At 39.9% G+C, this 27622-nt stretch overlaps 1 protein-coding gene across 1 annotated transcript in view; it reads left to right on the top strand.

Annotated features, from left to right (window-relative positions):
• The window catches only part of dock1 (dedicator of cytokinesis 1), a 594554-nt gene that overhangs the window by 549099 nt on the left and 17833 nt on the right, over window positions 1-27622 (top strand). The window contains exons 47-48 of the mRNA XM_060841973.1: window positions 9730-9867; window positions 22839-22984. Of these exons, the coding sequence (XP_060697956.1) occupies window positions 9730-9867; window positions 22839-22984 (284 nt within the window). The remainder of the gene's footprint in view (window positions 1-9729; window positions 9868-22838; window positions 22985-27622) is intronic.

Here is a 27622-nt window from a genome sequence, read left to right as displayed (position 1 = left end):
TTCTTCAGTTTAAATTCACCTTAAATGCATTTAACTGTCAGAAAAAGAGTTTCTTTTGAACTTCTTATTGGATTTATTACAGTTTTGGGGATTGTCTAAAAAATACACAATTATAAATTAAAACACTGAAGGAAAGTTTGGTACTGAGAAGTGTTCATTCTTCGAGAGACTAGGCTAATCTTATGTCAATTAATATTTATTAGAAGAACTGAATGAACATCTGGTCAAGGACATAATTAACATTACAACAAAAAACACAACTGAATGTGTTATGCAGTGTGCGAGTTTGTAAGCTAATTGACAATGGAAATGTTATAAGATGGAAGGATGTTTTCGCACTGACCACTTCTGGATGTTTGAGGGTGGTGTATGCCACCATTGTTCTTCTGTTTTGGCTTTAGATTATGATGGTAGTTTGAGTGCCTACCTGCATTTTTGAAAAGGATACCACTGACTTTAAATGAGTGTCCCTGCTGTCTACCATTTAAAATTTGGAGTGAGCCAATCTGTTGCAAAGAACTAGTGTGCAGTCTTGAGGTACAGTTTAACTTCTGTTCCTTTCTGATTTCCACCTGGTTAGGGGATGTTAAATCTGAGGCCCAAACCATTGATGGGTGGCATGGTGGCTCAGTGGTTATCACTGCTGCCTCTCAGCGCCAGGGACCCGGGTTCAATTCCAACCTTGGGCAACTATGTGGAGTTTGCACATTCTCCCTGTGCTCCGGTTTCCTCCCACAATCCAAAGATGTGCAGATCAGGTAAATTGGTCATGCTAAAATTAATAGTATTCAGGGATGTGTAGGTTAGGTGCATTAGTTCGGGGTAAATGTAGAGTAATAAGGGAATCGGTCTGGGTGGTTTATTCTTTGGAGGGTCGATGTGGATTTGTAGGGCCGACTGGCCTGTTTCCACACTGTAGGGATTCTGGGATTCTATCTGAACATTTTTGGGACAAGCAGAACCTGAAGTCTGAAGCTACTGTACTTTAATATAAAAGGGTAACGGCAGGCAATATTGTGAATTGCACTATCCCTAATGCAGTGATATTGCATTATTGGAGAATGTAGTCAAAATTGGATGTCAAAATCAATCCAAGAAAAGGTAGCTACATTTGCTTATGAAACAGTCTTATGCTTGTGGAAATTGCATTGCACTATGCACAATGCCGTCTACCCAGTAGTGAGCACTAAACATTTATGCTATATCAGAGTTATTGAGATTGTCCAGTGGTTTTGCACAAACCATGATTTGAATCAAGAATGAATTTCAGCTACAAAAGCTGTCTTCACAATGAATAAAGTTCTGTCATTACACAGTTCAATTTTTTTTGTGTGCGTGGGAGAGTTTCTGACCTTTAATATGGCGTTTAAAAGCATATTTGGTTTATCCCTGCAGCTGTACAAATCTGCACAAAGCTCCTTCCACACATCTCTATTGGCCTATTTGCCATCTACCCACGCATTGTTCCATGCCCTTAGTCATGCAAGAGCATACGAGTGGGGCACAACCTTCCACTTGTCACCAAACCATTTTCCAAAAGTATATGAAATAAAGATTTGCCCATGTGTTGTGATTTCTTGCACTTTCGTATTGAGAGAAATAAAAACATAACCTATAAAATGAAATCTTAGATTTAAAAAATCCACAAAAATCATGCCGTTGGCATTTTTTCTAAATGCCATTCAATCAGCTACTTATAAAAACAAATTAAAATGGAAGAATATTTTACAAAGAAAGTTTGCTGAAGTGGTCATTACTATCGTATACATTTTATCAGATGCTTCAGAGGATCTGGTTACTGTAGTATTAACAATAGTATTATTAAGATCTCTGATAAAGAACATGAAAGGCAGCCCATGGACCTGAGAATTCTGAGGGAAAAGGTTCAGTTTTGGCTTTACTAAGATTCTTGAGGTTTAGCAGTGATTTGAAGAGTTGCCTAACATTCAAATACATGGAGGGAGATAATTTTCTCAATCTTTCTTTTAGTTCTAGTTTCAGGGGATGTGTCTGGCACTGGCAAGGCCAGCATTTGCTGCCCATTCCTAATTTCCTTTGAGAAGGTGAACTGCCTTCTTGAACCACATTAAAAATCTCACACCAGATTATAGTCCAACAGGTTAATTTGGATGTTCTAGCTCGAGGAGCACTGTTCCTACCTGATGAAGAAGCAGCCTTCCAAATAAACCTGTGGACTGTATCCTGGTGCTGTATGATTTTTAACTTTGTCCACCCCAGTCCAACACCAACGCCTCCATGCCATGGCTTCTTGAATCACGGCAGTCAATATGATGTAGGTGTACTCACAGTGTTGTAAAGGAGGGAGTTCCAGCATTTTGCTTCAGTACCAATTAAGAATCAGCAATATAGTTCCAAGTCAGGATAGTGTGTACTTGGAGAATGGGGGATATCTCACATGTGATTATGTTCCCATTGTATCTGGTGACCTTGTTCCTAGAGGTCACTGGTTGCATAGGTTCTATTGCAGGGCTTATGATAAGTTACTGCATCGCATCTTGTAGGTAGTACACACTACTGCTACTGTGTCTTCAGTGGAAGGAATTATTGTTTAATTTTGTGCATCAAGTGCCAGTCAAGTGAGCAGTTTTGGCCAGAATGGTGTCAAGACTGCTGATTGTTGTTAGAGCTGCCCTACTGCAATCACATGGTGATTAATCTAATTCACTCCTGTCATGTGCCTTGTCAGTGGTGGGCAGGTATTCAGTATTCAGGAAGTGAGTTACTCACCTCAATTCCTGATTTCTGACCTGTCATAGTAGCAAAAGCATTGATACAGCTTGTTTAGTTTAGTTTCTGGTCAGTGGCAACCATCACGATAGTGTGGGATTCTGTGATGGTAATACTATTGACTATCAAAGAGTGAGGGTTAGATTCTTTCTGGTTGGACATGGTCATTACCTGGCATTTATATGGTGCAAATGATATCTGCCAATTATCAGTTCAAGTCTGAATGTTGTGTTACTATTTATGGACATACGGCCTCAAAGTCTCCTGTTTTGATGAGGTGTGAATGGTACAGAATGTTGTGTGGTTATCAGTGAACACCCCCACTTCTGACTTCATGGTGGAGAAAATGTCATTAATAAAAAAGCCAAAAAGTGATCAGGCCCAGGAAAACATGAAGTCCTGCAGCTGTGCCCTAGGACAGAAATGATTGACCACCAACGACAATCATCTTCATGCATGCTCGGTATGACTGAAAGCTGTGGGGAATTTTCTCCTGTTGATTTTCAGTTTATTTAGGGCCCAAACCTAAGCCTAACTTTGAAATGAATCCTTGTCAAATTAAATATTTTTACTTTGCTTCTTTCCTTTTTCCATAGTTGGTCTAAACCTTACGACATTATTATCATTGCTCCCTAAATATCTCCCCACTGACATTTGCAGCAGAACTTAGTTGAAGTGAAAGGGATTTTATTCAACAGTTAAGAGTATCAGCAGAATCCCTTGGCTCCATTGCAGGGGAATTGCAACACAATTTAAGTTCAAGCAGGTATCTACCTCGGTAATGTCAGGCCTCCCACTTGATCAAGTCCTTGGTTGCGCAGAAACCCTACCCCAAGAGTTGCAGCAATCAGAGGCCAATAGCTCCCGATTTCTGATCATGCCACTGTGGTGGTAGTTGTAGATTGTAGTGCACTGAGGCTTTCACCAAGAATCACAGCAAGTGTTGGTGGAATGAGATTTGTCGGTAGGGGGTTGTATGCAAACCGCCAGAACCTGATCCGGAAATGCCTCATCCTTACTGAATCTGTAACATATGTATTGAGAAAACTCTCCTAAATGTATTTCAGAAATACCTCTTCTGTCTACAGTATTGGTATCAATTGATATTTAGGATAACTAAAGGCCTGTTTATACTAATATAGTCCTTGCACCTCTCTATATTTTCCCTGAAAATGTGTAGTTCTATTTGTAGGGGCGCCATGATGACTCAGTGGTTAGCACTGCTGCCTCATAGCGCCAGGGACCCGGGTTCAATTCCCACCTCGGGCAACTGTCTGTGTGGAGTTTGCACATTCTCCCCGTGTCTGCATGGGTTTCCTCCGGGTGCTCCAATTTTCTCCCACAGTCCAAAGATGTGCAGGTTAGGTGAATTGGCCATGCTAAATTGCCCGTAGTGTTAGGTTGATTAGTCAGGGGTAATTGTCGGGAATGGGTCTGGGTGGGTTGCTCATCGGAGGGTCATTGTGAAGTTGTTGGGCCGAACGGCCTGTTTCCACACTGTAGGGAATCTAATCTAATCTAATATCTTTCCCACCAGTTGGTGACTTAAACATTACATCCATTAGTGTAATAGCGCCTCCAATGTTTCTTAATTTTAGTAAAATTGATTCTATCCTTATCCCAGCAGGACATCCATTCTGTTTAATGCTTTAATATTCTTTTTAAAGCTGCCAACCCTTCTCCATCCTTTCCTTGTGTCTAGAAATATTCAGTACGCAGTTGTTCCTTATTATTGCGACATTATATTTACATGTAGATATTTGTGCTTGCAGTTCAGCAATTTGTATTTTATCACACTCCAGGTATTTACATACAAGCACTGTATGTATGGTATAGATCTTTCAATATGTCATTTGTATTATTGTAATTATTAATTTCTGATGCTAATCCTAAATGATTTATTAAATCCTTTGTGCACCTTATTTATCCTTTCTAATGCCACATCCTGGCTCCTAAACCTGCAATTTGTCTAACCCAGCCCAGAACACGATCGAACCACTTAATCCTGGCCTTGTAGAGAAGGCAAGGCTGGTTGTCAAGGAAGATCTGATGGATGGAGGAGATCTAGGCTTCACCTTCCACTCCACCAACCTCTGTATATGTAGCATCACCTTCAGACATTTCCAACACCACCAGAGATGTATTTCCCTCCCCACCCCTCTCTGCTTTCCATAAAGACCATTACCTCCACGACTCCCTTATCGAGTCCATGCCCCTCACAGAATTGCATATCCTGCACCCACACACCTCCCCACACCTCAGTCCAAGGCCCCAAGAAGCCGACCACATCCATCAGAGTTTTACCTGCAATTCCACACATGTCATTTACTGTATCCGTAGCTCCCGATGCAGTCTCCTCTACATTGGGATGCCAACTTGCAGAGCACTTCAGAGAACATCTCTGGGACACCTGGACCAACCAACCCCACTGCCCCATCACCGAACACTTCAATTCCCTCTCTCACTCCTCCAACAATATGTAGGTTCTTGGCCTCCTCCATCACTACTCCTTAACCAATCGAGGCAGAATACCTCCTCTTCCACATCAGGACCCTGCAACCCCATGGCAAAAATGTGGATTTCACCAGTTTCTTCATTTCCCCTTCCTCCAGCTTATCTTAGTGCCTACCTTCCAACTCAGCATACCCTCATGACCTGTCCTATCTGTCCATCTTCCTTCCCACCTATCGGCTCCACCGTCCTCTCCGGCCTTTCATCATTACCCCCAACTCCACTAACCTATCATACTCTCAGCTATTTCCGCTCCCCCACCACCACCACCACCACCACCGTTTATCTCACAACCCTCTTGGCTGTGATTTTGCCTGAAACATCAATTCTCCTGCTCCTCGGATGCTGCCTGACCTGCTGTGCTTTTCCAGCAGCATACTCCTGAGATCTAGGCCCTGAAGAGGCATCAGAAAGGTCTGGGTGAGAAAACAACAAACGCTTCAACTCAATGTCTTTGCAAACTACTACCCCATCTCTAACTCCCTTTTCCCTCTAAAAGTCTTGAACGTGATGTTATACATGTGCACACCTATTATTCCTGGAATTCCATCCATGATTTTCTCCAATCAGCTTTTGCCCTACCACAGTAGCAAAGTGGCTCTCAACCAGTCTCAAGTGAGATCCTAAGCTTTGACAAAATTAACTATTCTTATTCCTTTTTATTAAGTATTCCTGTTCATTCTTCTCAGCCTGCCTGTATCCTTTGACATACCTTTGTATTGCCATTCAGCTGAATGGAACTGCTCTCACTTGTTTTCTTTCCTATCTCAGCGCTGGAGAGTTTTCCTGCTGCATTGTCAATTCTAGTGTGTTCATGAGCCTATTTGTAGTTTCCTCAATTTTTCATTCACATATTGCTCCTTGCTAAAGTTAAAACACTCGTTTTTACATGTAACAACTTCTAGTTCTACCTCACCACCACCTTATGACCTTTCTGCTGTTGCTAAATTGTTACATTAACTTTGTGAAATGTAGTAGTGGTTGCGTTGAAATGTTGTCCAATTAAACATTGGTGCTGGGGAAGTCCATGATCAGAAGTCATGGTGGGGACATGCTAGAAGCAGTGCCAGCAATTCCTAAAAATAAGGTGTTAACCAAGTCAGACTGCTTGCATTGTCAACAGCAATCCAGTGTGGTGAATCCACTAGTGGACTATTAAGCACTAAGTAGAGGAGACTCCAGTAACATTGCCATCCTTTATATTGAGGAAGCTAAGCACATCATTACAAAAAACAACACTAAAGCATTTGCAATCATTTTCCACCAGAAGTGCCGACTGGATAAATCATGTTTGCTTCCTCATGAGGTTCTCAGCGTCAGCCATTCAATTTACTCCACGTGAAATCTAGAAATGTTTGATAGCACTGAATTCCACAAAGGCTAGGGGCCTTAACAGTATTCAAGCAGAGGTCCTGACAACTTGTGCTCCTCAAAATTGGCAGAAAAATCTAACAGAATAATGGGCTTCCTTTGAAGAAGAGGAGATGGTTCCTGTGCAGTTGAGAGACATTCCCATGAGATACAAAGGCAGGGAAACCAAAGCTACATGAAGGAGGATAGTAAGTTGAAGTAGAAATTGTTTCACTGATGTCAGGTTGATAGTACAATGAAAAGAATAAGGCTCACTATAGACAGTTCTGAAGGAAAGTGAAAAGACAAGTTAAAGCAACAAAGAGAGAGCATGAGAAGAGGATGCTACGAACATAGAGAAATCTAAAACTTACCAAAATAAAAGAACCTACTGTTCCAGTTGATGGGAGGGTTAAACCATGAACACAATTAGCAAGCAACTTTTATTTGCAAACTTTGTGTCTTTTTTTGTGTAGAAGTTACAAAGAATGGGATACTTTTCCCATTGTTGATGGGAGAGAGGTGTGATCTTTTCTGTAGTGTACGGTATAAATGACCTACTGTATTAGTATTCAGGTCAGGCAGGATCTGTGGGGAGACATTTCAGGTCCAGTGACCTTTCATCAGAACTGATGAGCTGCAAGCAGAGATATCTACATAAGAATATGACGTTGCAATCATAAGAGAGCCATGGGTACTGAATATCGCACATGAAGAGTTTCATAGTTTATGGTTTTATTTTAGTATTTCGGTAGTGTTGCTTTTAATTTGAGTTACAATAAAAGTCTTAAAACTTGAAAACTTGTGATACTTTATGACATTCTTTGGACTTTTGAATTCTTGTTTTAACAATATTGTTTTATCAGTCTGTCCAAGGAATGTGACACTATTGTTGAAGAATTCAGTGTTAGTTGCATAACAGTAGCTAGTGTCAAAAATGAAAATATTGCATTGGAGTTGTAAAAACATTTCACTGAAGTTGAAGTTATTGTACTTTAATGTGAGTGTATTATTGTGTTGAACTTTGCAGTAGGGAGTATTTGGTGATAGGACTGGATGCAGTCAACTGAAAAATGGACAGAATTTGCTCTACTATAATCATTTACTTGAGCATACAATTCATTTCTTCACTGAACATTTAACTTAAAAAATGTAAAGATACAAAAACCAACACACTGCACACAACTAAAATACATTATGTGAATTTATTTCACTATAAGCCAGCAATGCAGTTAAAATACAAATTTGTTTTCAGGCATGAAAGGAATACTTCCATGACAAGAATTCAGAACAATCGGCTTAAAATAACTTACAGAAATCCAGTGAAATATATACCTTGTAATGCATATCCCTTTGCCAAGAATGAGAGTGAAAAGAGGACCACTCATATTTAATTAATAAAAGCTAAACATTTTAATTTCTTGTACTATATAAATGAATAGAGATCAAAAATTAAGCAGCTTGGTTTGCTTAAGCCTGAATATTAGAGAGGTTAAAAACAAGTGATAATACATTAATCTGAACTAACTGGTTTTTAAAAGTTGGAAAGGTAATTAAAATGCAGCAAATAGGTGCCTAGAAATATTTGTTTTGTATTGATATGAATGACATTGTAGAGAAATTGATATAAAAGGTTTAAAATAGACATGTGTTGGAAAACATAGTTTTATCCCTACAGGTGATGATTTATGGCTGATAATATTGACAGTTGGAGTTGACCGATATTATTAAGTTTATAATCAATCCTGTTTACAGGTTGAACTAGTGTTCTCTGAACAGGTATCCTGTTTGACCATGAATTGTTTTTCCATTCAGACAACTGCTGTATTGCCAAAACCACCGGTTTCCACCTCCACGTCATTGCATGTCTATATTCATACCTCACGTTTGAAATCTTTATTCACACCATCCTATGAAAGCTTCATTTATCTCAGCATTCTCTTTGCTGGCTCCTGGAACTCTACCCCATTCATTCTATTTTTATCTAAAATACATTGGTAAAGAGCTTCCTCTTTAGATGCAAATGCAAGGCGTGCAGTTAAAGTGGGGCAGCACATTGGCTGACTGCATCAGGGACCCAGCTTCAATTCCAACCTCGAGTGACTGTGCGTGGAGTTTGCACATTCCCCATGTTTGCGTGGGTTTCCGCTGGGTGCTCCAGTTTCCTCCCACCAAAGATGTGCAAGTTAGGTAGATTGGCCATGCTAAATTCCCCAAAGTATTCAGGAATGTGTAGGTTAAATGCATTAGACATGGGAAATGCAGGTTATTGGGTAGAGGGATGGGACTGGGTAGAATGCTGTTCGGCTGCTCGATGGGGACTTGTGCAAAATGGCCTGTTTCCACACTCTGGGTTTTCTATGATTCTATGCACTAGTTTGCTGAAGTGAAGTTATATTTGTACTTCTTGGGTAATCACAAATATAAAATCATTTCCATGAACCAGTGCCTGAGGACAGTGCAACAACATAGTTGTATTATATATGTGTGGAGAGAGACTTTTGAGTCCTATGGCTCCTTGGAACTGAAGAGAGGTAGAAATACAACAAGTTTTATATTGTTGCAAAGACAGATTACACTGTGTCTGAAAGTAAAAACATGAAAGCAACCAAAAAGAAAATGCTTGCTGTCCCGAACTTGAAATGTTACAATTAAGCCCAGCTTCAGATCTTAAATACTGTCCCCTCTTTTTGATTTTATTTTGCCAAATGCCAACCTTTTTTCATGCTTTTACTTTCAGATGGAATTAGTCTTTATTCTACAATTAATAAATACTCTGGATCAATCCTTTGTTTCTTTATTACTATTATTACCACAACCTAAGCCTTTGTTCCCATGACATCTTTGTCCCTAATGTTTCTCACCCTCCAACCTAACTCTAACCAAAATTTTAACCTCTCTATAAACTCTGCAAGAACTATTGAGTTTCACCAATACTTTGTTTCTAATGCATTAAACTTGGATTTTTCCTGGTATTTTTCAATACTTCTTGTAAGTTCCCTCACAATTCTCTTATTTCCTATAGTGTTTTGAGAGATTGGTTATGTGAAAGGAGATGTACAGGTGTAAGTTATTGATGTGGAACAATGACATCATTGTGCATTTTTAAAAATCATTTAGATCCCGTTCTTGAACGAAGGCGTACGAATTCATGGTGAGAAAGTAACTGAAGCATTGAGACCCTTCCATGAGAGATTGGAAACCTGCTTCAAAGAATTAAAAGAAAAAGTGGAGAAACAATATGGAGTCAAATCATGTGTACGTATTATTTTTTGATATATACCATAGGTGAAGATGGTCCACTGAAGCTTTTCTCTCAGTTTTCAGTCTGAGGCAGAAACATCAGTGTGTCAATAAAAGATCATTAATCTGAAATGTTAACTGTTCCTCTTTCCACAGCTGCTGCAAGACCTGCTGAGTATCTCTAGCTTTTATTCTCTCTCTTTCAGATTTCCAGCATTTTGCATCATTCCATTTTTTTGGTTCTTTAAACATGGTTCATTGAGATAAGTAATAAAACTCCAAGACAAGCTAACTTGTTTTGTTCATAGTTCGTGCTGCCTCAATTAGTTCAGCTACTTCCTTGCTGAGCTCATTGAGCTTTGAAACAACACAGAGTAGTAATTTGCCTAGTGATTGACTTCCTATGGGCAAGTACCTCACTGTTCCACGTGTCTTCATAGTGAGTCGTTGTAACTGAAGAATCACTATGTGATGGCTATTAGGTTCAAATTGATATTAACCTGTTAGGTGTAACATACTATTGCATCAATCCAAAGGCCTCTTGGCATTTAACAAGTTTTTTTTGACCCACCAAAGAATATGTCTTTAGTAATTGTTGCTATCTTAATCTGCCAGATATGTAAGTTAAAGTTAATGGGTAGAGATCATTTCAGAGTTTAAAGCGCAAGCAATCCAAAAAAGGAAGCTATGTGGTTAACATGCCTCACAACATTTCTGTTTTTTCCCAAGAAATCAGGATACCCCAGACTACTATTTCCCTCAATGACAAAAGACTACCATTGACTCTCCTCTTACTATTGTGGCCTTTGATAATACTCCCTCTTCCGGACCAGACTTGATCACCACTGGGTTTACCCTCTGTTCTGTTCTCTGAGATTCCTCTCTTCTGGCATCCACCCAATGATCTCTTGCACTCCCAGTGAACCTATCCTATGTATACTACTTACTATCATTGGCTTCATCGTTTCAAAAAGTGTGGTGCTGGAAAAGCACAGCCGATCAGGCAGCATCAGAAGAGCAGGCGAGTCGATGTTTCGAACATAAGATCTTCATCAGGAATTCCTCATTATGCTCGAAACGTCAATTCTCCTGCTCCTCGGATGTTGCCTCACTGGCTGTACTTTTCCAGCACCACATGTTCTGACTCTGCTCTCCAGCATCTGCAGTCCTCACTTTCTCCTCCTTCAACTCTTCAAGCAGATTTCCTGCCTGAAACAGCCCACCATACATCCTACCAGAGTGGGCAAGACCTCCACAGAAACTTATGTAAAGAAACCTTGCAGCAAAATTCCAGAGGACATTCATGAAACCCACTCGTCTGAACTCTTCTTCCTCTCACCACTTGCCAGTCTGCCATCACTCAGCTGTGGCTGGGTCCCTTGCTGCTGATGCCATGCTTCTCCACAAATATCTTGCCTGCAATATAACAGTCGCCAGTAACTCCCAGACAGGGATGCACACTTTCCAGACCGCCGTCCTTTAACCCTGGGAAGGTCCACAGCTGACTCTAAGAAAGTGGGCTTTCCTAGTGGAGGTGACACTAAGGGTCTCACCGACTCTCTAACTAATATGCAAAACCCCTTGGTTACGAGGTATATTACACACAGGTGCAGCATAAAACGTCATCAATCATACTTTGCAAAACAAAAAGCAGTTACTGCTAATCATGAATGAAAAAGACATTTAACCCACATACAAAGTACTTAATAATTGAAATACCTGTAAATCTCCCCAATCTGTAGTCTATTGTTGTTTTCCCTGCATTGTACATGCTAGAAGGTTTAATTTTCACCATACTCTGGGTCTTAGCCTGACTGCACCTGTATGCAGACAAGAAAAATGGCAGCAGCAACAAGAGAAAACTGAAAGGTTTTTCTTTCTGATTGCATCATGTGCGATTTAAGACAGTTATTTGGAATGAAATTATTTTGTGTCAAAGTGAAGAATACCAATGTTCACATTATGGTCAGAAAAAAATTAAATAAGATGCATTGATTTTGAACATTGACACTGCAATTAATGTTTCAATCTATCATAACGAATTATCGTCACTTTGAATCTAAATACGTTATAGATGTTAGTGTGTGATACTTATACGCCGGACGGAGTCTTGTTCCAAAATATATAGTTTTATTTTACTTAAAGAGCAACCAGGCATAAAATTAAAATATACAAAGCATTTACTTATTAAAGCAATTATACAGTGACTAAGTTCTGGGCATACAATTTGATAAATGCTGCAAAGTATCAAGGCAATCAGATTCAAAATAACTCTGTATAATTTGAGAGGGTCCATTTTCACTCCCAAATATATTCTAACATCTATGATCCCATCAGTTATGTTTGTTGTTTCTTCCTGTGCAACCATCTGTTCTTTTCTGAAGTAATCTGCACCATTCACTAACTTTCCAGATCTGCCATATCAAAAAGTATAACAAAAATTCCTGGTGTTTGCTTACATAAAATGTTCCTAGGCTGTGCTTGATTTCATAAAATTTCAGACATTGTCTGATTAAATTGTAACATTCATATATTCAACATTGTTCTAAAGTTGAAGCTTTTTGGAAGCCTAACAAAACACACTACTTAGATGTTAATAGTTGGAAATAAAACACTACAAAAAAATCTACATGTTGTAAATGTAAACCTAAACGAACATTTTATTCACTGAGAGAACTCAGGAGCAGAATTTCATTCATGTATATAATTGTTATAAACAGAAGCAAGTTTTTTTTGGATGGGAGGACATGAAAGTAAGAAATAAAATGCTTACATCTTAAAGCAAGATACTTCAAATTCATAATGGGCAAAAGTGAAAAAAACCATAAATAGAAAAACATATATTAGGAAATAATCCTAGCAATCAGAAAGAAGTGACAGGTCACTGGTGTGATCCAAACCTCCTTCAGCAATGAAAAGCTAAAGATGGTCAAGCATTTTAATGGATTCATGAAAATACAAAGCTGGGATGGAGAATAAAAAGCAAACACTATATGAGATTTTAGGAAGGGAACCAGAAATGTTACATGATGTGATATATTAAAAATTCACATCGTGTTTAAAGTTTTAGATTATACGAATAATGTAGTATTTGACCTAAGTTCATTTGCAGTATTTTACTACCAATTTTCTATTGAGAGAGTTATAAGAATGTATAAACTCAAACTCCGAGAGGCCCTAGCAGCCCACCTGCTATCCTATTGGAGATCTAATACTTTCTGTTAAGGAATTTACTGCCTTTTGGACGACAGTGTTTCTGCTGTTTAGTGCTGCTTCATTATTTGTATAAAAATAGGTTCTCGACAGTTTCCAATAATTTGGCAGGGGGTTGGTAACCAGAAGAGAGCTATAATAATTTCAAATAAAGGTAGGCAAAAGGGAGAAGTTCTATAACCGACCTGTTAAATTTTACTTGAAAGAATAATGATAGCGAATTAGGTAGTAATAAATCAAAGGGAATTGGATATGAACTTGAAAAGTAAAATTTGCAGAGTAATGGGGGAAAAGCTGGGCATTGGTGACTCTTTGAGATCGCAAGGCACTGTGGACCACGTTAATCCCCTCTGATTTTGCAGACACAAGAATATGATCATAATGAGAGGTTTTAAGATGTGTCTTCACTTTTCCAATGCAGATATTCCTCCAAAGAAATTTGATCCCCAGTCTCCCAACTTTCAATCCATCAGCCTGTACTCTAATCCCCAATGTCCAGTCTATTTCTTGCAATATTCTGAAATCCAGCTTCCTATTCTTTATACCAGCCTCTGATTGCCAGTCACAGAAAGTATCAGTGTTTTATTTTGTTTTTCTTAGATTGTGATCCTAAACAAACAATTAAGTGTTTGAACAACATTGGAACAAAATTAGGAGTATTATTTAATATTTACTTAATATTTATTTTCTAAGTGGTGAAGTAGAAAACACTTCAATTGTACTGTCCAAGGAATTCAAAAAGAGAGCATTTTAGATTCATGACAAATAATCAAACATTTTTAACTAAGTCTTAATAGAAATCAATGTTCATGAGTAAATATGAAACCACTCAAGTTTGAGTATCCATAGTATTTTGAATTTATTTCACACATAGCACATTCTTTTCTCCGTGAATGGTTTCCATACAAAATCATAATTGAATGAGAAATGCAAAATACATCTATATATATTGTAAACAGCCTGACCCAGTTTTGCTCAATGACTTAATGTAATACTTTATTGTGCAAAACGCACTATTTCCCTACAACATACGGCAAAATAAAATCAATTAACACTGCATTTATAGTCCCACGATATAGTCGTACTCAATCAAAATTTGTAATTTGATAATAGGTACTTTCTATCTGCAGTGATCTCTCATAGCAATGGGGAAAAATATCTAACCAAAGCCAGCTACAAAATCCAAACTTGAGAACAGCATTAACTGTAGATAATAAGAGAGAGTTTCACCAGTCTGCAGGCAAAAGCAGTTTGGTCCTTCCTGAAAATCTTGGGTGAAAACTGTGGAAGCTGGAGTGAGCATATCTTTCCTATGATAACCCTCATTATGCAAATTTGAATGCAGTGATATAAATAGAGCCCAGATTGGCATTTTGAGAGATAATTAGACAGCATGTGTGCTCTGCATACTCCCAACAGTTATAGCTAAAGAGGATCCAAAATGGTAAGTGCAATGTTATTTTTATGGGTTAGGAGTGCTGGAATGCAAGATTAATCTAAGCTACTAACACTCAATATTCCCACCCCACCAGGTCCACCTTGTGATACCTGGCAGGCTGTAGTGGGTGCCTGCTCAGAGTTCACAACCTTTAGGGAGCCAAATAATGACGTAGTACACCACCTCAGTTGGACAGCAATAACAAAAGTCTATCCCAGCATTACAAAAATGATAAAAGATACAAATAGACTGAGCAGGTTCTGTCGATTAATTTTAACATTTAAATATCTCAATGTTTTATTGCCTTTGTGCTATTGTCAGCAATATCTCTGAATCTAGATCTTGAGTTTGAGTCAGTTGGCAGAATTTGATTAACATAATGGTACAGGTTAATCATCCGGTACAAGACAGATAAGCTACCTTAGAACACGTATTCTCTTTTCAGACAAGACAGTAAACTAAAGGCCAGTTTGCTTTTTCAAGTCTATGTAAGAAATTTTTCAGTGCTATTTCTGATGTCATGGATAATATTCTATTTCAACAACTACACCAATGCAGTTGTTCATTGTTCTTTATTTTGTGTATACTGCTACTGGATATATCTATTTAACAATGGCCAATACACTCAAGATAATTGACTAATTACGTTCCTTTGAGACAACATAATATTGTTAAGCAGCTACGTGAATTTGAATATTTAATTTCTTTTATGCATCTTCAGTTTTCTGTTTTCCGTGCTGAACCATTGTCACAAATGATGGATGAAAAAATGCGAAGAGCTGTTAGCATCAAATCTTTGATCAGCTGCTACTGTGCCAATCGCTTTTCACATAGTACATTCCTCAATAAATTTTATATCCAAATTGCTGATTTTAACCAATAGTTTCAATAGTCAAAACAAAAGTTGGGATCTTAGCAGTGAGAATGGGAGGACCTGATCAAATGATCGTCCCAAGTGAAAATTTGAGTTTGTACACTTAAACAGGACACAATGTGGATCTAACCCACTGAAGCCAATGATGAGGAACCAAACTTGACACACAATACATCATGTTGCTTTGCTCAACAAATGTAAGTTGTCAGATGCAAAGCTTCAATGAACCTCCTAAATTATATTTTCAAAAGTAGTAAGTTCCTAAATGTATTGACATGATCTGGAATGCAAGGCCTTACCTTTATAATTATGTTCTCATTCATCTGTGTTTTTCCCCCAGATTAGAATTTCTATTATTGTCATTCTGTCACTAGTTATCTCACTAAATTTTGTTCATTGCTCAGGCACTTCCGTGTAGAGAAAGCAATACTACTTAATACAAAACTCCAGATCTTTAAAAAAAAATCACTTTTCACACTTTGAAAAAAGTTGCTTAGACAAGTCAACAGAACTTGAATTGGGAAAGGGGGAGCAGTAGCATTTGGCCAGTCTTAACTGGAATTGCACAGGTGCCAGTGCACTGGCATGCAGTAGACTTAGGTTAGATTCCCTACAGTATGGAAACAGGCCCTTCGGCCCATCAAGTCCATACCGACCCTCCAAAGCATAACCCACCCAGACCCATTCCCTCTGACTAATGCACCTAACACTATGGGCAATTTAATATGGCCAATTCACCTGACCTGCACTGTGGGAGGAAACTGGAGCGCCCAAATAGACACAGGGAGAATGTGCAAACTCCACACAGTCAGTCACCCGAGGCTGGAATCAAACCTGGGACCCTGGTGTTGTGAGGCAGCAATGCTAACCCCTGAGCCACCGTGCCGCCAGAAGTTTTCATCTGAACTTTTTGTTCTTACCAACTGTTCCTTGCAGCAGGCCACGACACTAATGGCTCCAATCTGGTTTTTTTCTGTATGTTATAAACTCAATACAACAAATATCAAATTGGGTAATACCACCACAATGATCTAGTTAGACACTTAACAGCATCACATGCTTTGTCGGAAATTATGTACTTGGATCACTCTTCCAAATGGCTTTCTGAACCTTTATAAACTGTTAAATTCATGTAACTGAAATGAAAATCTATCTGCTTCTGTATTAAAAGATCTAAATTCCTAACATGGTATATTATACATGTTTACCGCACAGTAACTAAGCAATGAGAAAAACTTAAGCCAGTCAAACATTCAACAGAATTGCATTCAGTTAAAGAATAAAAACTGAAAAGAAAGATCCATAGCTTACTAAAGATTTTCTGTTTCCCTAACTGCCCTTGAAAATTGCTGATGAGCTACTGTCTTGAGGTACTGCTAGAACCACAATGTCTTTAGGAAGGGAATTCCAGGGATTTAGAATGATGGAATATGGATATATTTCCAAGTCAGGATGGTGTGTAGGTTGGAGAGGAGCTTGCAAGTGGTAGTGTTCCCACATTTCTGCTGTCCTCGTCCTTCTGGATGGAGTGATCATGGTTTAGGAGGTTTTATCGAAAGATCTTTGGTGAATTTTTGCAGTGCACCTTATAGATAGTATAAACTGTTACTATTGAGTGTCGGTGGTGGAAGAAATGGCTATTTGTGAATACGGTACCAATTAAGCAGGCTACTTTGTCCTAGTTGGTGTCATAAGTGTTGCTGGAGCTGCACTCAACCAGGCAAGTGGGGAGTATTCCATTGCAACCCTATCTTACCGTGTAAATGGTGGAGATGTTTTGAGGAGTCAGGAGGTGAGTTGCTCATTGCAATATTCCTAGCCTCTGACCAACGCTTGTAGCCACTGTAGCTTTATGGTGAGTCCAGTTGGTGTGCCACAAGGATCGGTTGAAATGAATATTATTAGATTAAAAGGGAGAGGCTTATAATTTTGCAAAGAATAATATTAAGATTGGGAATGTTTTAGAAACCAGCAAAACGTCATTAAAATACTGACAAAAAGGGGAAAGAGGTAGAACGTGAGAGTAAACTAGCCAGGATTATAAAAGCTCTCACAATCTTTTCTTTATAAGAATGTTAAAAAGAAAACATGTAGCCACAATAAACAATAGTCCCTTAGAGCAAACAAGACAAGTATCATAGGGAATGAAGGTATTGCATAAATATTCAACAAATATCATGTGTCTGTCTTCACAGCTTAGAGCTTAACTTCATTGTAGTAATAAAGGTTAACATAAATTCTAATAAGAATGGGGAATGTAATGTAATTAGCATCAACAGAAAAAATACATTGGAAATATTTAAGGGAATAAAAGTCCGTAAATACCTAGGACCGTATCGCCTACAATGGCCTCGGGTTCTACAAAGTACTTTTGCAGAGATGGTGGATGTACTGGCTGCGATTTCCCAAGTTTACCTAGATTCTGGTTCAGTCTACCAGATTGAAAATTAGAAATTGAAACCTCACTATTCCAGGAAGAAAGAAGAGAAAACAAAACAAGTAAAACAGGCCTGGAGTTGGCCTGACATCAAGAATTTGCTGGAATCTATTATTAAATATTTAACAATGCACTCAAGAAAAGCAAAGTATGATTACAACAAAGTAACATGGTCTTATAAAAGGGAACATTTGGTTGACAAATTTCTTTAAGATTTTAAGAATAGAGTCAGTAAAAAATAATATGTCTGAATTTCCCCAAAGAAATCGATAATGAGCCACACAAGGGCTGGCAAGGTGGCTCAGTGGTTAGCACAGCTGCCTCACAGCACCAGGTTTGATTCCAGGCTTGGGTGACTGTTGATGTGGCATTTTCACATTATGCCCATGACCAATCCTATCATTGTAACCCTACATTTCTCATGGCTAATCCGTCCAGCCTGGACACTATGGGCAATTTAGCATGGCCAGCCTACCTAACCTGCACATCTCTGGATTGGGCAAGGAAACCGGAGCACCCAGAGGAAACCCATGCAGAGAATGTGCAACCTCCACACAGTCACCTGAGGGTGGAAGTTTGTTCAGGTCCCTGGCACTGTGAGGCATCAGTGCTAATCACTAAGTCACTGTGCTGCCTAAATGATTGGGAACAAGGTTACATGAAATCTAATGTTTGGAAGTATGAGATTACATTTGAATTTGTAAATGTTGATGTTCAGAAAACTTGAGAATATCGGTACATGGAACATCAAAAATTAGCATGCAGTTGCAACAAGCAATCAGGAAAGCAAATGGCATCTGCAGTCCTTGTTTTTACCTATTTTCCCATAGCCGAAGGGCTAGTAAGCAGGGAGTCCTCATTCCAGGTAAGTTAACAGCAAATAAAGGGCAAAGGTGAAAGACTGCCTGGAATTTTCCAGTAAACCACCGGGGCCTCTGCAGTATCAAGAACTGGCCAGCTGCTAGAATATGACCTCTCCATAATGGATAGAGGACCATCACACCAAGTATATGTTGTAAGGGTTTCCCTGCCTACCTGGTTCACCATTCACAACAGTAACCTGGCTGCTATGGTTGCACTTTCATTGAAAAGTTATAAAAAATGTTGAGGAAGCAGCTCAAGAAGCAAGTACTCTCTCTTACTCGGACTACAAGCTCTCCAGATTTGAGAGCCTACCTCCCATTCTTAATTGATGGTGCACCCACCGTTTGGTCATTAATTGAAGTAAATCAGTGTCGGGTGATTGGCAGGATCAGGACCTCCACTTGACCACAAATCTAAAACTTAAGATCCAACCACACATGTCAAATTTGTCAAGTGCTTTTTTCAGTGTGAGTTATTGCCATTTTGTAGCAGCATGCACTATCCAAATTTCAAGTAGGGGGTTTCATTCTGGACTACTCATCCAAACTGAATTAGGTATATTTTCAGTAAAATCATAGCAATGTAAAATGTTGATAACATTGTGTAACGCACTCCTACTATAGAAATTGTCCTTTGTTTAAATAAAGGCTGACAAGAACCAAGGTTTGAAGTTTAGGGAAGAACTAATTGAAGGGATTAAAATCATAAAAATGTTACAGTAGGATAATTACAAGTAAACTACTTCATCTGGGGGAGCAATCCTAATGTAGAGAACAGAATCATTTAATTGGATTTAGGACATTTAAGAGTGAAATCAGGATCCAGTTTTTACATCAAGGTGGTGGAAATCTAGAACCCTCAGCCGCAAAGTTTTCTTGTGCTGCATATCAATTAAAATTTTCAGGCCTGAAGTTTTGAGTTAAGTAAAGGTATCCAAGAATATGGATGAAGGTGACTAAACAATGTTGAAGTACAAACCAGTTATGATTGAATAGAATGGTGGAACAGACTCCTTGAGACTGCTAGAATTTAATTGATTAAGCCTGCACTGTTATAATGCACTGAGGTCCACCCTATCCATGAGGATTGCAGTTTATAGGATTGTACAGTGAAATTCTTTCACTGGAGAAGAGAAGATTTAGCAGTGACATGATTTTCATTTTTAGGATCCTCACAGTCTAGATTATGAAAAGCTCTTTTGTCTTATCCAGGAAATCAAAGTATAGGGCATGGCCCTCATTTGAAGAGGAAGAAATTCAAAATAAAGCATAAGTGCCTGAATTAGTTCATTCAATGCAAATTAGATTCTTGTTCAGAAAAAAATGATAGTTTGGAGTTTAGAAATTATAATATGAACAAAGGGCTAAATGTTGGGGGCCACCTTTGCAGTGCATTTCTGAGGCCAGTGAGAGGAGTTCAGGTTATGGGTTAGAGGGGAAAACCCAGCATTTATCCTACTTGAGTCTTGAGATGAGAGAAGTGAGGACAGCCTCAATTTTGACCACCTTTTAGGATTGAGCCCACTAACATGCCCACAAGTGTAATTATATAGTCAAAACAAAAACCAAAATTACTGGAAAAATTCAAAAGCACCGGCAGTATAGGTGAGAAAGTAGAGTCAACATTTCAGGTCCAGTGATCCTTCTTCAGAACTGTTCTACAAACTGGACCCAAAACATTGACTCTGCTTTCTCTCCACAGATGCTGCCATATCTGCTGAGCTTTCCTAACAGTTTCAGTTTTTGTTTCTGATTTCCAGAATCCATAATTTTTCAGAATTTCTTTGTTGTTTTGGGGTGTTTGATTTAACTTTAATTGTAAGAATTGCCAATTATAGGTGAAAGTGAGTACTGCAGATGCTGGAGATCAGAGTCAAGATTAGAGTGGTTCATCAGGAATCTGAAGGGCTTTTGCCCAAAACGTTGATTTTCCTGCTCTTGGATGCTGCATGAGCTACTGTGCTTTACCAGCACCACTCTAAACTTGATTTAAGTCAACTATAAACATGGGCTGGAGTTCTAACAGATCTTTCAGTCTTGATTAGCTAAGAGACCGCAATAGGTATTACGTACCTAACTGCTATGAGTTCATTAATTCTTGCTAACCTCAGTCACTGTGCATGGTCAGTGGCATCCTGGAACTCATTATTTGCTAACCAGTGAATGAACAGCATACTGTATTAGGTTGGCTAGATTTATTGTTGGTTTCTCAAGAGCGATGGTCGTCTCATCGATATCATTTCCTGTTGTTTCCAGACTAGTTATTAGTCACTTATGAGAACATCCTTGTCATTATAGCTTTTCCCTGTTGGTTTAAAGTGCTCTGCTAAGATAATGAAGCATTGCAAGGTGATTTATGTTTGCTTATGACAAATTGATTTGCTCAAGTGTTCCAGAGAGTGCCAGAGTCTATCGATATACTTAAAGGAATCATTTGTAAAAGTTTGACTTCACGATTGCTGCTGATGCCTGAAACAAGTTAACTAAAAAAAGCACTTGCTTCATTCTCCAGATATGTAGGGTCACACAACAAGAATTAAATCTTATCAATGTACAAAACTACAACTTAATTCTGAAGTGATATACAGATATAAGCCTGTAACATATTAATTTTTCTTTAAAAGTGCTTTCTCTATTAGGCATTTGATGTTACAAACTATGTCAATTAAGACATAAGCAGTTCCACTTCAGAGTATCTTTTGTTTGTTTAAATTCATGATAGCATGGGGCCATATGGTCACACTCACCATTGACATGTTATAGCCATCCATCAGAAGATCAAAAGTGGGGGTGTTCAGTGGTGATTGCACAATGTTCAGCACCACACACAACACCTCAGCTACTGAAACAGTCCATATCTATATGCAGCAAGAACTAGATGTCATCTAGATTTGGCCTGCTAAGTGCCAAGAAACAAATGCACAACATGATACACAAATGCCAGGCAATCTCCAACAAGAGAGAATCTAACTATTGCCCTTGATGTTCAACAACATTATAATCACTGAAACCCCATTGTCAACCTTGTGGGGTATACTATTGACAATAAAAGGAACTGCACTGGCCATATAAAGACTGTGACTACAACAGCAAATCAGAGACTTGACTTCTGTGATGAGTAACACAACCCGTAATTCCTCAATGCCTGTCCACCATCAAAAAGTCATAAATGTGATGGAAAAGTTTCCTGAATGAAAGCAGCTCCAATAACATTCAAGAAGCTTGGCACCATTCAAAACAAATTGACTCACATCATTTACACACTATCCTCAATATTCACTCCATTACCACTAATGCACAGTGATAGCAGTCTGCACCTTTTATGCGATGCACTGCAGTAACTAACCAAGGAAACTCTCGATAGCACCTTTCAAATCCGTGACTTCTACTATCCAGAAGGACACGGACCACAGATACAAGGGAAAACCACCATCTGCATGTTCCCTTCCAAGTCTCTCACTACACTGATATAGAATTATTTCTTCACTATTGCTGGATCAAATCCTTGAACTCTCTCCTTATTTGTACCCTGGACTGCCACATTTCAAAAATCATTATTAGTGCCTTATTGAAGGGGAATAATAATAAATGCTGGCCTTGACAGTGACACACTTCCCATGAGTGAATAAAAAACATTAGACAGATATCAGACACCCACACAGAATTACACATGCATTAGTTGGATAGCAAATGTCAGTAGCTTTTTCAGATGGCATAATATTACAACTCAGTATTAAATATGTAAGTACATTGCCATTGTTGTCTTTATATGCAGTTTGTCCACTAAATGGTATCATCTGTTCAGAGTTTTAGCAACTACTTGGCTCCTACCTTAACTGAAAAGCTATGGCTGTCTAAGAACATGTTCTCAAATTCAGCAAGGCATTTGGGAGCTACTATTCCGCGGTGTACATTTCTTTATTCTGAATACGATGACATCAGCATTCAGGGTGAAAAAGAGAGTGATTTTCATATTGCACCAATTTTCATTTTTTACATACACTTGGTGGATAAACCAGATCTATCCTAAGTGTTATCATATGTTTCTGACTTGTGTTCAAATTCAAGGAGTTGAGGAAACCTTAAAATATAGTTAATCTTGACAGCATAATATGTTCAGAAATTGAATGTATTTTTACATTATGAATATTTTACTCCCAGCCTATAAATCCAGATGAGCGCAGAGGAAGCCGGCCTCGCTCAATGGTACGATCCTTCACAATGCCGTCAACTCCAAGACCTTTGTCAGTTGCATCAGTGTCCTCTATGTCATCTGACAGTACCCCGTCTAGGCCTGGTTCTGATGGGTATGTTTGAGAGCTTACATGATTAACTTTCTGAGAAATGTGACGCATACGAAGACAATAATTGTTACTGAATAAATTGATTTTCGTATGCATGGTGAGACCATGAGTACATTCCGAGCAAAACCTTATGTCGGAAAGTAATGTTGGAAATAGAACTTCAAGGCATAAAATCAGCTTTATGAGAAACAGAAAATGTCTTTAATTAGTTATTGAGTTCTTTTTGGCATTTACTTGAGGCTCTCTTATCATTCTTTGATCTATCTGGGAAGGAATACTGTGGTGAGCCTATCACCAATGTCTTTAAGGAACATCTATATTTGCCAGCCACATTGTCATAGTTTTGGGAAATAAGGGTTAAAATTCCCCCTCTGCCCCATTGAAATCTGAATATTGAAATAGCTTGTCACAAGCAAGAGCTTGGATTTCCACAGATGCTAAAGTACCCTAAAGGGTGAGGGACTAGGAAAAATGATTTTCTGGCCTCATTCTCCTGATCTGTACTGAGACATATTGTCATAGAGTTGTACAGTATGGAAACAGACCCTTCAGTCCCTGCCAACCATAATCCCAAACTAAACCAGTCCCATCTGTCCGCACTTGACCCATATACCTCCAAACATTTCTTATCCATGTACCTATCCAAATGTATTTCAAACATTGTAACTGTATCTGCATCCACCACTTGCTCTGGAAGTTCATTTCACAGATGCACCACTGTCTGTGTCAAAAACATTGCCCCCTACTGGTGCCACATTCTAATGAGGCTCGGAATAGAGAGTGAATGCAGCTGAACATATGGCTGCAGGGCTCGTGTAGGAGGGAGGGCTTCAGATATGTGGATCATTGGGATACCTGCTAGGGAAGGTGAGACCTGTACAAGAAGGATGGGTTGCACCTGAACTTGTGGGGGCGAGGAGGGGGATGCACCAATATCCTGGGCGGGAGGTTTGCTAGAGCTATTTGGGAGGGAACCTAAGTTACGGATCAGATAATGGAGTAGGTAGTGAACAGCCAGATACAGCGTTCAGAGAGTCTGCGAGAAGGGATAGGCACTTGATAGGGAAAAGGTGCAGTGAGTGTGATGGGTTGAAGTGTATCTATTTTAATGCAAGGAGTATCAGGAATAGGGGTGACGACCTCAGAGCATGGATCAATACTTGGAACTATGATGTTGTAGCCATTATAGAGATTTGGATATTACAGGGCAGGAATGATTGTTGGCTGTTCCAGGGTTTAGGTGTTTCAAAGTGAATTGGGGTGGTGGTGGGGAAGGTAGAAGAGGTGGAGGAATGGCATTGCTAATCAAGGATAGTATCATAGCTGCAGAAAAGGAGATCATCGAGGTGGGTTTGTCTACAGAATCAGTATGGGTGGAAGTCAGAAACAGGAAAGGAGCAGTCACTTTATTGGGAGTTTTCTACAGGCCCTCAATAGCAACAAAGACACGTAGGAGCTGATTGAGAGGCAGACTCTGGAAATGTGTAGAAGTAACAGGGTTGTTGTTATGGGTAAATTTAACTTCTCTAATGTTGATTGGAACCTGCTTAGTTCAAATAGTTTGGATAGAGCAGTTTTTGTCAGGTGTGTCAAATGGTTCCTGACACAATATGTAGACAGACCGACTGGGAGAGACCATATTGGATTTGGTGCTTGGCAACAAACCATGCCAGGTGTCAGATCTCTTGATGGGAGAGTATTTCAGTGATAGTGATTATAACTCCATGACTTTTACTATATTCATGGAGAGGAATATGAACAGATAGTTTGGGAAAGTATTTATTTGGGGGAGGGGGAATTACAATGCATTTAGACAGGAGCTGGGATTCATGGGGAAATGCACAACAGAAATGTGGAGGTTGTTGAGGGAGCACATCCTGATAGTGCTGGACAAGTTTGTCCCACTGAGGCAAGGAATGGGATGGTAGGTTGAAAGAACCTCTGGTGACAAGGGATGTGGAACATCTAGTCAAGAGGAAAAGAAGCTTACTTAAGTTGAGGAGGCAAGGATCAGACAGGGCTTTAGAGGGTTACAAGATGGCCAAGAAGGAATTGAAGAATGGGCTTAGGAGAGCTAGAATGGGGGATGTAAAAGCTTTAGCAAATAGGATTAAGGAAAACCCTAAGACATTCTACACTTATGTGAGGAACAAGAGGATGGCCAGATTGACGGTAGGGCCAATTAGGGATAGTAGAGGAACTTGTGCCCGGAGTCGGAGGCAGTAGCAGAGGTCCTCAATGAATAGTTTGCTTCAGTATTCACTACTGAGAGGGACCTTGACGTTTCTGAGGGCAGTGTGAAACAGACTGATGCTTGAACAGGTTGATGTTAGGAAGGTGGATGTGCTGAAGATTTTGAAAAACATATGGATAGATAAATCCCCTGAGCCAGATGAGATATAGCCAAAGTTACAACAGGAAGCAAGGGAAGAGATTGCAGAGCCTTTGGCGATGATCTTTGTGTCCTCACTGTCCACTGGAGTTGTACCAGATGATTGGAGGGTAGCAAATGTTATTCCCTTGTTCACAAAAGGGAATAAGGATAATTCTGGGAATTATAGGCCAGTCAGTGTTATGTCTGCGGTGGGCAAAGTATTGGAGAGGATTCTGAAAGATGGGATTTATGATTATTTGAAAAACCATAATTTGATTAGAGATAGTCAGCATGGCTTTGTGAAGGGCAGGTCATGCCTCATGAACCTTATTGAATTCCTTGAGGGTGTGACAAAACATGTTGACGAAGGAAGAGCAGTGGATGTGGTGTAAAAGGATTTTTGCAAGGCGTTTGATTAGGTTCCCTATTGCAGGGGCATTCAGAAAGTAAGGAGACATGGGATACAGGGAAACCTGTCTGTCTGGATACAGAATTGGCTGGCCCATAGAAGGGTGGTGGTAGATCTGAAAAATGTGCTGCTGCAAAAGCGCAGCAGGTCAGGCAACATCTAAGGAGCAGGAGAATGACGTTTCGGGCATAAGTTCTTCTTCAGGAATGAGGAAGGTGTGCCAAGCAGGCTAAAATAAAAGGTAAGGAGGATGGACTTGGGGGAGGGGCATTGGGAATGCGATAGGTGGAAGGAGGTTAAGGTGAGGGTGATAGAGTGGAGAGGGGGTGGGGGCGGAGAGGTCGGAAAGAAGATTGCAGGTCAAGAAGGCGGTACTGAGTTCCTAGGCGGAAGATGAGGCGCTCTTCCTCCAGGCGTAGTGTTGCCATGGTCTGGCGATGGAGGCGGCCAAGGACCTACATGTCCTTGGCGGAGTGGGAGGGGGAGTTAAAGTGTTCAGCCACGGGGCAGTTGGGTTGGTTGGTCCGGGTGTCCCAGAGGTGTTCTCTGAAACGTTTCGTAAGTAGGCGGCCCCTCTCCCCAATGTAGAGGAGGCCACATCAGGTGCAGCGGATGCAGTAAATGATATGTGTGGAGGTGCAGGTGAATTTGTGACAGATATGGAAGGATCCCTTGGGGCCTTGGAGGGAAGTGAGGGGGGAGGTATGGGATCAAGTTTTGCATTTCTTGCGGTTGTAGGGGTAGGTGCCGGGAGTGGAGGTTGGGTTGGTAGGGGTGTGGATCTGACGGAGTCGCGGAGGGAGTGGTCTTTCTGGAACGCTGATAGGGGAGGGGAGGGAAATATACGCTTGGTGGCGGAAATGACGAAGGATGATACAATGTATCTGGAGGTTGGTGGGGTGGTAGGTGAGGACCAGTGGGGTTCTGTCCTGGTGGTGTTTGGAGGGGCAGGGTTCAAGGGCGGAGGAGCGGGACGTAGAGGAGATGCAGTGGAGAGCATCGTCAATCACGTCTGAGAGTGGTAGATGGAAAGTATTCAGCCTGGAACTCGGTGACCAGTGATGTTCTGCAGGGATCTGTTCTGGAACCTCTGCTGTTTTTGAGTTTTATAAATGACTTGGATGAGGAAGTGGAATGGTGATTTAGTAAGTTTGCCAATGACAAAGGTGTGGATTGTGTGGAAGGCTGTTGCAGGATGCAGCGAGACATTGACAGGAAACAGAGTTGGGCTGATAAATGGCAGGTGGAATTCAACCTGGAAAAGTGTGAAGTCATTCACATTGGAAGGTCAAATTTGAATGCAGGATACAGGGTTAAAGGCAGGATTCTTGGCAGTATGAAAGAATACAGGGATTTGAGGTCCAAGTACATGGATCCCTTAAACTTGCCACCAAAGTAGATAGGGTTGTTAAGAAGGTTTATGGTGTGTTGGCTTTCATTGGCAGGAGGGATTGAGTTTTAAGAGCCATGAGGTTATGCTGTAGCTCTATGGAGTCCTAGTTAGACCACACTTGGAATATTGTATTCAGTTCTGCTCACCTCATTATAGGAAAGATGTGGAAACTTTCGAGAGGGTGCATATGAAATTTACCAGAATGCTGCCTGGACTGGAAGGTTGAGGGAGCTAGGACTTTTCTCATTAGAGTGAAGAAGGATGAGAGGTGACTTGATAGAGATGTACAAGATGTTGAGAGGCATAGATAGAATGGATAGTCCTTTTTCCCCCATGGTGGAAATGGCTGTCATGGGGCGAAATAATTTTAAGGTGATTGGAGGAAGGTTTAGGGGAGATGTCAGAGGTAGGTTCTTTACTCAGAGTGGTGGGTGCGTGGAATGCACAGCCAGCAGTGGTAGAAGA

This window comes from Hemiscyllium ocellatum, chromosome 22, assembly GCF_020745735.1.
Source record: "Hemiscyllium ocellatum isolate sHemOce1 chromosome 22, sHemOce1.pat.X.cur, whole genome shotgun sequence".
In the NCBI taxonomy this organism is placed as follows: Eukaryota; Metazoa; Chordata; class Chondrichthyes; order Orectolobiformes; family Hemiscylliidae; genus Hemiscyllium; species Hemiscyllium ocellatum.
Note: the sequence above shows the minus strand (reverse complement) of the source record. Positions and strands in the feature narration are given on the sequence as shown.